The sequence below is a fragment of the Pituophis catenifer genome, unplaced genomic scaffold (genome assembly GCF_029215685.1).
Source record: "Pituophis catenifer annectens isolate HBS135680 unplaced genomic scaffold, rPitCat1.0.hap2 SCAF_10, whole genome shotgun sequence".
In the NCBI taxonomy this organism is placed as follows: domain Eukaryota; kingdom Metazoa; phylum Chordata; class Lepidosauria; order Squamata; family Colubridae; genus Pituophis; species Pituophis catenifer.
The window spans coordinates 19,704,756-19,715,837 of record NW_027256890.1 but is presented as its reverse complement, the minus strand read 5'-3'; the positions used below and the strand labels follow the sequence as shown (position 1 = coordinate 19,715,837).

Below are 11,082 nucleotides of genomic sequence, written 5' to 3'. Positions count from 1 at the left end.
ACTTAAGGACTGTCTCGCTAAGTGGCAGAACTTTTGGGGTCCGTGGCGGTCGTTAAGTCGAGGATTACCTGCACAGTATTAAAAAAAAATTTTTTTTTGATTTGTACTGGTTTTGCTGTTTTTTTCTTTTCGCAATAACCACCAAAATCGTTCGTTTTTTAAAAAGCAATTTAATTAAATTTAATTAATTAGAGATATACAGAAGGAAACCTCAGTCCTAAATATTCCTAAACGTTTCCCACAACACGGACATCTTTATCGCTTAGCCAAATTCCGAAACTTCTCAAACCACAAAGCAACTTACGATTTCTTCAGCCACAAAACTGAACATTTTAATGTTTCAACCACCTGGTAACGAATCGATTTCCCGCCGTCTTTCCAATCGTTCTCATCTTTCGTCATCCTCCCACCCCAAAAAACTTGACTTTTTCTTCTCGTTTTCCAATGTTCGGCTCCAGAAGGAAGAAGAAGATGGGGCGACTCTATATCAAGTCAGTTACAGTGCTAGGACCGCGTACAGGCAGTCCTCGCACTTACGACCGTTCGTTTATAGTGACTGTTCAAAGTTACGACGGCGCTGAAAAAAAAGGGGGGGATTTAGCTTTTTCATACTGGATCCCATGTGATCACAATTCAGATTGACTTGGCCACTGACTCATATTTACGATTGGCCGCAGCGTCCTGGAGGTCACACGATCCCCTTTTGCGACCTGCTGACGAGCCAGGTCAAAGGGGAAGACGGATTCGCTTAACGACCGTGCGGCTAACTTTTAACAACCTCAGGGATATACTGGAACAAAAGTGCGGCAAGGAAGGGGGGGGCCTGAAACTCGCTGAGCAGATGTCTCGCTTAGCAACATGGGCTCCGTTGGGGGTCGTAAGGTGAGGACTCACTTATGTATTTTGGAGGAAATGGGATGGAAAAATTTACAAAATTGTTACCGGAGAGATTCGTGTGCTCTGCTCCGTCCTCGCGTTACAATTTTGCAGAGAATTCTCGCCACCCCCCAAAAAAATATATAAAATGTGGGGGGTTCCCCTCCTTTGTAAATGTTTTGCCTGCTTGACGCTGTGTTCCCAAGGGTACAAGCAGTCCTCGACTTATGATGCTTCATTTAGCAACTGTTCAAAGTTACAACGGCCCTTTAAAAAGGCACTTAATGTCCTTGCACTTACGACCAACCCAGTATCGTGCTCCCCGGGGTCAAAATTGAGGTGCTTGACAACCGGTCTGTATTTACGACGGTCGTAGCATCTCAGAGGCCAATGATCAGCACTTGCGACTTTCTCAGCTGGCTTCCAACAAGCAAAGCCAAGGAGGGGGGGGGAAGGGGGGAAAGCCGGATTTGCATAACGACCCTGTGACCCACTTAACAACGGCGGTGATTTCTTTAACCACCGTCCCCCGCTGTTTCCCGCCAAACGAAGAAAAAAACGGGAGGAAGCCAGATTCGCTTTAACAACTGCGGGACTCCCTGAACGATGGCAGTTAATAAATGATTTGGCTAACAAAAAAAATAAAAAATTAAAAAAAAATTAAAAAATTTGGGTGCATCTCACAGAGCAACCGCCTTGCTTAGCCAGCGGACCTTCTGGTCGTAAATCGAGGACTACCTGCATTTAGGTCACAAAAGCAATAGATACTAGGGAAGAAAGCGGAGGGCGAGCGGGGAGCTCCTCAAAGCTTTAAGACCTCTCCGGCAAAGGAAGTTGAGTTTCTTGACTCTCCGAATAACCTACGTTGAGGGGGCGCGGTATGTTCCCACAACCCCCTGCGTTTGGTTGTTGTGTCCCCCCACCCCAAAAAAAATGGCTTCATCTCGGGGCGTTCAACAGCACTTCCAGCCAACACGGGCAAGCGGTAATGAACCGTCGAGTGTACGAAGCACCCCAACCTTTCCCGAAACTGATCCGGATCGTGTGCCCATCGTGGGGCCCTTCGCCGGCACCCGGATGTCTGCTCGTTAGGTACGTGGCCCGCTCGTAATCGAAGACCTTGATGGAGTAACCGGGTTGGATTTTGTGAACCGGAGGGGCGGAGCTCCCCACGGGCCCCAGAGTAGGGGAACAGACGAAGAGGGGGTGCTCGCTTCGGTTGTACGCCCAAACCCCGTTAGCTTCTTGGCTGAGCAGCAAACCGCGTCCGATTTTAGCCTGGGTTCGACGGACAGCCTGGCTGCGGTTTCGGGATGCCAGCTGGCCCAGGCAGAGCCCGTTGCCGTTGGGGAGGTTGGAGAAAACGCAGACGTAATCTTCGTGGACCGGGTAGAGCCTCCCCACCCGGAGGCGATACTCCCAGTAAGCCAGTTTGCACCAGTAGCCGTCTCTCAGGGAACAGCGGGAGAGGGTGGTATCTGCGGGAGAGAAAGGGGTTACAAAATCAAGCTTCGTCGCTTGAGACTTTCAAGAAGAGATTGGACCGCCATTTGTCAGAATTGGTGTAGGTAGGGTCTCCTGTTTGGGCAGTGGGGTGGACTAAATGACCCCCAAGGTCCCTTCCAACTCTGTTAATCTGTAAATAGTCCTTGATTTACGAGAGTTTGGCGACGGCGCTGAAAAAAAAAAAAGGGGACTTGTGTTTTGCAACCATTTGCAACTTAGTGGGACAATTGATTTAACCTTTAAAGGACCTTGGAGGTCATCCAGTCCAACCCCCTGCTCAGGCAGGAAACCTTATACCATTCCAGACGAGTGGTTTGTCCAGTTCTCTTCTTAAAAATCTCCGGTGATGGAGAAGCAAGCCACATTTTCTGGAGAAAAGTTGTTCCGTTGATTCATTGATCAGGGTTTATAGAATAAGGGAGTTGGAAGGGACCTTAGAGGTCTTCTATTCCAACCCGCTGCTCGAGCAGGAAACCCTATTCCATCCCAGACAAATGGCTGTCCATTTAAAAAACCCCAGTGATGGATCACCCACAATTTCTAGTGGCAAGTCGTCCCACTGATCCATTTGTCTTCCACTGTCAGGAAATTCCTTGTTAGTTCTAGGTTGCTTCTCTCCTTGATTAGTTTCCATCCATTGCTTCTTCTCCTGCCTTCGGATGCTTTGGGGAATAAGTGGACTCCCCCTTCTTCTTTGGGTTCATCCTTGGAAGCTTTTGAGAAGAGACTGGATTGCCATTTGTCAGAAATGGTGTAGCGGGGGGTTGGACTAGATGATTTCCAAGGTCCCTTTTCAACTCGGTTATTCTATATTCCCACGGAGCAGAAGTTGCCTTCAGAAGTTGCGGGAGCTTCATCCCTGGAAGCTTTTATAGAAGAGACTGGACTGCCATCGGTCAACAATGGCGTAGGGTCTCCTTCCTGGGCAGGCGGGTTGGGCTAAATGACCTCTAAGCTCCCTTCCGACTCTGTTACTGCTCTTCTCTGCCCTCGTTCCAAAGTCTCAACAACATCTATCTTTATATATATATATATATATATATATATCGGTCGTGACCAAAACTGGACATCGTCTTGGGCGTGCGTCCCTGGGGAGAGGCTGGCACCCTTCGAGACGTGCGGCCGAGTTTCGGGGCGCCACGTAGCCACGGGACTTCCTTGGGGGGGGGGAACCCTGTCTCCGGCTGGGGGAGGAAAACAAACCAGGCGCCTAGGGACTGCTGGGAGGCGGCTAGGTGGCCGGTTGCCAACGTTCAACCCTGCTTCGTACGTCAAGAGTCTATTTAGCGTCTCTCTCTCTCTCTGGCCGCCATTTCCTCTGGCTAGAAATAAACAAGGCATCCGGTCCAGTCCGGTTCGGCAGTCTATGAGGAGGAAGGAGGAAATTCGCCTCCAGCCAACGTGGCCTTCCGGGTTCCCATTCCTTCTCTTGGGACAATCCACCAAACGTGGCACGCCCAGACAGACAAACAAACTAACTTCCCCACTTGTGCATTGCAGCTTTGAAGGAGGTGGGGGGGTGGGGGGGCGGAGGGGGGGAGGGGGAGGAGGAGGAGGAAGGAGAGGAAGTGGCCGCTTTGGAAAATAGGAAAATAAAATCGGGGATGGGGGAATGGGTGTGTGTGTGTGGAAATTGTTTGGATCGACAAGTCTAAGGGCCTGTGTGGATAATAATAATAATAATAATAATAATAATAATAATAATAATAATAATAATAATAATAATAATAATAATAATAATGGCGGAATAAGAGAGTTGGAAGGGAGTTGGGAGGTCTTCTAGTCCAAACTCCTTTCTTTCTCTTTCTTTCTTTCTTTCTTTCTTTCTTTCTTTCTTTCTTTCTTTCTTTCTTTCTTTCTTTCTTTCTCTTTCTTTACCTTCTTCCTTCCTTCCTTCAGAATAACACAATCAGAAGGGACCTTGGAGGTCTTCTATCCAACCCCCTCTGCCTCTTTCTTTCTTTCTTTCTTTCTTTCTTTCTCTCTCTCTCTCTCTTTCCTTCCTTCCTTCCTTCAGAATAACACAGTCAGAAGGGACCTTGGAAGTCTTCTATCCAACCCCCTCTGCCTCCCTCTTTCTTTCTTTCTTTCTTTCTTTCTTTCTTTCTTTCTTTCTCTCTCTCTCTCTTTCCTTCCTTCCTTCCGAATAACACAGTCAGAAGGGACCTTATAAGTCTTCTATCCAACCCCCTCTGCCTCACTCTTTTTCTCTTTTTTCCTTTCTTTCTTTCTGTCTTTCTTTCTCACTCTTTCTTTCCTTCCTTTCTTCCTTCAGAATAACAGTCAGAAGGGACCTTGGAGGTTTTCTAGTCCAACCTCCTGCCTGCTTCTTTCTTTCTTTCTTTCTTTCTTTCTTTCTTTCTTTCTTTCTTTCTTTCTTTCTTTCTTTCTTTCTCTCTCTCTCTCACTCTCTTTCTTTCTTTCCTTCCTTCCTCCTTCCTTCCTTCAGAATAACACAGTCGGAAGGGACCTTCTAGTCTTCTAGTCCAACCCCCGCCTCCTTCCTTCCTTCCTTCCTTCCTTCCTTCCTCCCTCCCTCCCTCCCTCCCTCCCTTCTTTCTTTCTTTCTTTCTCTCTCTCTCTCTCTCTCTCTCTCTCTCTCTCTCTTTCTTTTATTGGTTCGATTTATATGCTGTCCTTCTCCGGAGACTCAGGGCGGCTTACAATGCGTTAAGCAATAGCCTTCATCCTTTTGTATATATTTTATACAAAATCAGTTTATTGCCCCCACAAACCGGGTCCTCATTTTACCCACCTTAGAAAGGATGGAAGGCTGAGTCGACCTTGAGCCTGGTGAGATTCGAACTTGCAGTAATTGCAGGCAGCTGGCAGCTAAGTGCTATTTTAACAGCACTTTAGTCCGCTGCACCACCAAGGCTCTTTCTTTCTTTCTTTCTTTCTTTCTTTCTTTCTTTCTTTCTTTCTTTCTTTCTTTCTTTCTTTCTTTCTTTCTTCCTTCCTTCCTTCCTTCCTTCCTTCCTTCCTTCCTTCCTTCCTTCAGAATAACAGAGTCGGAAGGGACCTTGGAGGTCTTCTAGTCCAGCCCCCTTCTCAAGCAGGAGACCCTACGTCATTTCTGACCAATAGTTGCCCAATCTCTTCTTGGATAAACCTCCAGGGATGGAGAACCCACAACTTCTGGTGGCAAGTCGTTCCACTGGTTAATTGTTCTCGCCGTCAGGAAAGGGTGCCAATCGCTCCAGCAGCCTTTGTGTGTCAGCTGTGACTTAAAACAAGCCCATTGCATGGCCAACCCCCCCCCCCCACACACACAAACACACACCTCCCGTCCTCCTTACCTACCTTGCCATCCTTTGCAGTAGTTTTCTAAAACGTTGGTGCCCTTCAGAGGTGCAGAAAAAGGCGAGAGTTTGCAATACGGCGGTGGGGGGGTGTCTGTGGAAAGGCCAGATTGGGGGGGGGGAAAAAACCTCAGAAGTTTTGAAAGGCAGGTGGTTGTTAAGTGTGAAAAACGGTCGTCACTTTTTTCAGTGCCCTTGGAACTTTGAATGGTTACTAAATTAACTGTTGTAAGTCGAGGACCCCCTGTATTATATTGTCCATATTTTATATTGATAGATAGATAGATAGATAGATAGATAGATAGATAGATAGATAGATATAGTGTAGATATATGTAGATATATCTATATAGGTAAAGGTAGAGGTTCCCCTCTCACATATATGCTAGTCATTCCCGACTATATAATATATATATATTATACATACAGAGAGAGGGGGGGGATGGATAGATAGATAGATATTAACATACAAAGACATAGATAGATGGATATGAAAGGATAGATAAATGATAGATATGAATAGACAGACAGATAGATAGATAGATAGATAGATAGATAGATAGATATTAACATACCAAGATATAGATAGATAGGTATGAATGGATAGATAGATAAGATAGATAGATAGATATGAATAGATAGATAGATGATAGATAGATATGAATAGATATGAATAGATAGATATGAATAGATAAATATTCACATACAAAGATATAGATAGATAGGTATGAATGGATAGATAGATAAATAGATAGATAGATGATAGATATGGATAGATAGATAGATATTAACAAACAAAGATATAGATAGATAGGTATGAATGGATAGATAAATAGATAGATAGATGATAGTTAGATAGATATGAATAGATATGAATAGATAGATAGATAGATAGATAGATAGATAGATAGATAGATATTAACATACCAAGATATAGATAGATAGGTATGAATGGATAGATAGATAAGATAGGTAGATAGATATGGATAGATAGATGATAGATAGATATGAATAGATATGAATAGATAGATAGATATGAATAGATAGATAGATGATAGATATGAATAGATAAATATTCACATACAAAGATATAGATAGATAGGTATGAATGGATAGATAGATAAATAGATAGATAGATGATAGATATGAATAGATAGATAGATATTAACAAACAAAGATATAGATAGATAGGTATGAATGGATAGATAAATAGATAGATAGATGATAGATAGATAGATAGATATGAATAGATAGATATTAACATACAAAGATATAGATAGATAGATATGAATAAATAGATAGATAGATAGAGATAGATAGATAGATAGATAGATAGGTGATAGGTATGAATGGATATAGATGATATAGATAGATATGAATGGATAGATAGATGATAGATATGAATAGATAGATAAATAAATAGGTGATAGATAGGTATGAATGGATAGATAGATGATATAGATAGATATGGAGAGATAGGTAAGATGGATGGATGATAGATGGATAGATAGAGATGAATGGATATAAATGGATAGATAGATAGATAGATAGATAGATAGATAGATAGATAGATAGATAGATAGATAGATATAAATGGATAGATAGATAAGAATAGATGGGTATGAATGGATAGATAGATAGATGGATGGATGATAGATAGATGGATAGATATAGATATATAGATGGTATATTTGCTGATCTTTTATTTAAACTAAATTCGTACAGCAACGATTTCACGGCCTCTGTAGATGCCATTCACTAAATCAATCAATTTAAAAAAAAACAAAAAACACCCTAACCACCAAATGGCCCGTTCCCACGGGGGTCGCATCACGAGGCCTCTAGGGAGAGACCCAATCCCCACCTCTGGGTCTTATTCTGAGGCGGAGCTGTGCACCATTTCGAGCAACGCTCTGCCTGCCCGCCCCTCTGGCTTCCTTTGCACCGTGGGGTGCATCCCTCCCTCCCTCCCTCCCTCTCCTTGCACCCCCATACCCACCGGGGAGAGCGAGACGGCTAAGGTGATGCGGGTTGCAGCAGTGGACAGCAGCCCCCTCGCCTCCGGCGTTCTTGCAGAAGCACAAGCGCTTCAGCTCGTGGGGCTGGCGGAGGTCCGGCCACCGGTAGAGACGGCAAAGCAGGAGCGAAGCCGACGGGCCTGGCTTGACCCCGCGGGGCTCGACCCAAACGCAGCCCGATTCTCCGGCCCCCTGGCTCTCCACCGCCTGCAGCAAGAGCTCCAGTTCCTTGTCCTTCAGCTTCTTGAAGAGCGCGTGGGCCACGGGTTTCAGAACCCCGTGGTTGTCCTCCAGGCCGGGCGTCAGGCAGCGCAATCTCCAAAGCCGTTGCACCAAGCTGGCTCTCCGAGACCGGAACATGAGGCTCAAGTGGAGGGGAAGAGAACATAAAACAGGTTAACAAGAGTCGGGAAGGCACCTTGGAGGTCATTTAGCCTGACCCCCCACCACTGCCCAAGCAGGAGACACGACACCATTGTTGACCGATGGCAGTCCGGTCTCTGAAAGTTTCCAGGGATGAAGTTCCCCGCAACTTCTGAAGGCAACTTCTGCTCCATGGGAATATAGAATAACATTGCTGGTCTAAATGTCCTCTTAAGTTCCCTCCCTTTCTCTGCCCGGCCTAACTCACAGGGATGTTGTTGTTGTTGTTACAACTAGTGATGGGGGGAAAAAAAACAGAGGAGGAAACGTTAAGCCTCCATCCTTTTGTTCCAGGAAGGGAAGGCAAAATATAAATAATGCCAAAAATAAAACGCAATTGTGGGACTTCACAGGAGTCACGCTATCAAACTCCTTCTCTCAATCTATTTAATGATTTTCATTTTTAATCATTGTTGTGTCTTGCGTTTTTAAATTGGCTGTACACCGCCCTGAGTCCTTCGGGAGAAGGGCGGTATAGAAATAAAATTATTATTATTATTATTATTATTATTATTATTATTATTATTATTATTATTCTCTTAGGATGGGACTCGGCTCCCTTTGCCACAAATCCGTGCAAAAGAGTGGAAAGAGCCTTGGTAGTACAGTGGTCTAAAGCACCCTGTTATTAAGACCAGCTGCCCGCAATTACTGCAGGTTCGAATCTCGCCAGGCTCAAGGTTGACTCAGCCTTCCATCCTTTCTAAGGTGGGTAAATTGAGGGGGGCAATAAGCTGACTTTGTATAAATATACAAAAGGATGAAGGCTATTGCTTAACGCATTGTAAACCGCCCTGAGTCTCCGGAGAAGGGCGGCATATAAATCAAATTAAAAAAAAAAAGAAAAAAAGTGGAGGCTGTCACACACCCCCTCCCCAAAGAGAGACCCTCACACTTGCTAAAATGAGCACCCCCCGAATCCCGGAGCTAACCCGAACAACAGCGCCCCCCCCCTTCTCACAACCTGGTGAAAACACGACCCCAATGCATCCTCTATCCAGCCCAGATATGTGTGTGAATGCAGAAACACCCAGGTCCAATTTTTAAGGTGCAGCTCCAGGATACCTCCCCTCTAAATCTTAAGACCACCCCCCCACCCCCTCTTTGCAAGTTAAGAGCCATAGAATAACAGAATAGCGGAAGGGATCTTGGAAGTCATCTAGTCCAACCCCTCACCCGAGAGCGGGCAGCATAGAAATATGACTAATAAATAAATAAATAAATAAATAAATAACCCCCCCCACCTGAGCAAGGAGACCCTACCCCATTTCTGACCGATGGCAGCCCAGTCTCTTCTTGAAAAGCCTCCAGGGATGAAGCTCCCACAACTTCCGAAGGCAACTTCTGTCCCATTGAATATAAGAATCACGGAAGGGACCTTGGAGGTCATCTAGTCCAACCCCTCGCCCAAGCAAGGAGACCCTACCCCATTTCTGACCGATGGCAGTCCAATCTCTTCTTGAAAAGCTTCCAGGGATGAAGGCATCCAGGGATGAAGGCAATTTCTGGTTCCATGGTTGGGTTATTCTCACTGTGCCAGAAAATTTCTCCTTATTTCCAGATTTATTTATTTATTTATTTATTTATTTATTTATTTATTTATTTATTTATTTATTTATTTATTTATTATATTTCTATACCGCCTTTCTCCCGTAGGACTCAAGGCGGTGTACAGCCAAGAAAAATATAGATACACAAACACAACAGGTTGAATTTCTCCTGGATCAGTTTCCATCCCTTGTTCCTTGTCCGGCCTTCAAAGGTACTTTTGGAAAATAGTGCTTGCCGTACCGTCAGTCGCCGTTATAAGTCGAGGACTACCTGTTACAGGGACTGCCAGAACCCTCCCTCGTCCCCATCCCCTAATCCAGCCCAGATATGTGTGAACGCAGAAACTCCCAGTGCTTAAGGAGCATCTTTGGAAAGGATGCCTGAATTCTACCGCCTCCAGGACACCTCCCCTCCAAATCGTAAGCCCACCCACCCCCTCTTTGCAAAGTTAGAATGAAAGGGCTGCCTGGGTTTGAGCCCACCGCCCAAAAAATCACTCACTGCGTAAAAGAGGGGAAGGCTGGACGGTCTCCTCTGGATGCTGCTGCCCGACAGCTGAAGGGCTCTTAACCTACGGATTTCCTGCCCCAAATCTTTTCTTTGCTGGCTGTTCCCTCCTACTCCTTCCCTAACCCGGCCTCTGGGGGAGGGAGAGGAAACGGGGAGGGGGCTGCTTGGAGTAACCACAGTTTGCCTGGGGGGGGGAATCTTGGGTTGGTCAGTTTGGGTTGAAGGGCAGCAATGAGGCCGATTCGGGGCTCGGCAGCCCCCCCCAAAACAAAGGGGGGTTTTTCTCCCCGTTTTGCGGCCAGATGTGGCGAACTGGATCCCAATTCCTTGGTTTGAAGGAGTGGAGCAGTTAGCGGTGGAAGGGGGGAGGTCTGCCAAGGGGGCAATGCTGGGGTCCCCTTCCCTCTGCACCCCCAGCTTTGATCTAAAGACCTTTTTATTCCACCTGGCCTAACTTTCTCCCTCTTTTTAAACAGTTTTAATCATTTTAATATTTTTAATACTCAAAGTTTAAATTTGTTTTAAATTGATGGGGGTTTTAATTTGTCTGGGCCAAACTATTTAATTCGATTTTATTTCTGCTTTTTAAATTTTGTATATATGTATTTTATTGTTGGCTGTAGTCCTTCGGGAGTAGGGCGGTATACAAATCAAATAAAAGTAAAGTAAAGATGTTGCAATCTCCTTGTGCTGGGTTCAAATCCAGCCACTGATATCAGGGCTGGATGGAAGGAACCCCCAGTTCTGGATTTACAGCAACAAAGAAACTTGGTTCCTCCCCTTAAGCTTCCCCCCTCTCCTCCCCTCCCCCGTGACCCCCAATGTTTAAATTCTGGGGCACAGGAGTGAAGTTCACTTGTGGCTCAGTGGCTAAGACACCAAGCTTGTCGATCAGAA

General features: G+C 45.3%; 1 protein-coding gene across 2 annotated transcripts; it reads right to left on the bottom strand.

Moving 5' to 3' along the window:
- Positions 1–207: 207 nt before the first annotated feature.
- Positions 208–10,318, bottom strand: LOC139321966 (mothers against decapentaplegic homolog 6-like). 2 transcript variants are annotated; one of them, XM_070950920.1, is made up of 4 exons: positions 10,177–10,318; positions 7,683–8,065; positions 5,686–5,778; positions 208–2,354 (listed from the first exon to the last, which is right to left on the bottom strand). In XM_070950920.1, the coding sequence occupies exons 2-4, from the start codon at positions 8,059–8,061 to the stop codon at positions 1,816–1,818; spliced, it is 1,011 nt and encodes a 336-aa protein (XP_070807021.1). In that variant the 5' UTR covers positions 8,062–8,065; positions 10,177–10,318; the 3' UTR covers positions 208–1,815. The 2 variants fall into 2 exon arrangements, with proteins under 2 accessions (XP_070807021.1, XP_070807022.1); XM_070950921.1 differs by lacking the exon at positions 10,177–10,318 and having other exon boundaries at positions 7,683–8,813.
- Positions 10,319–11,082: the final 764 nt, after the last annotated feature.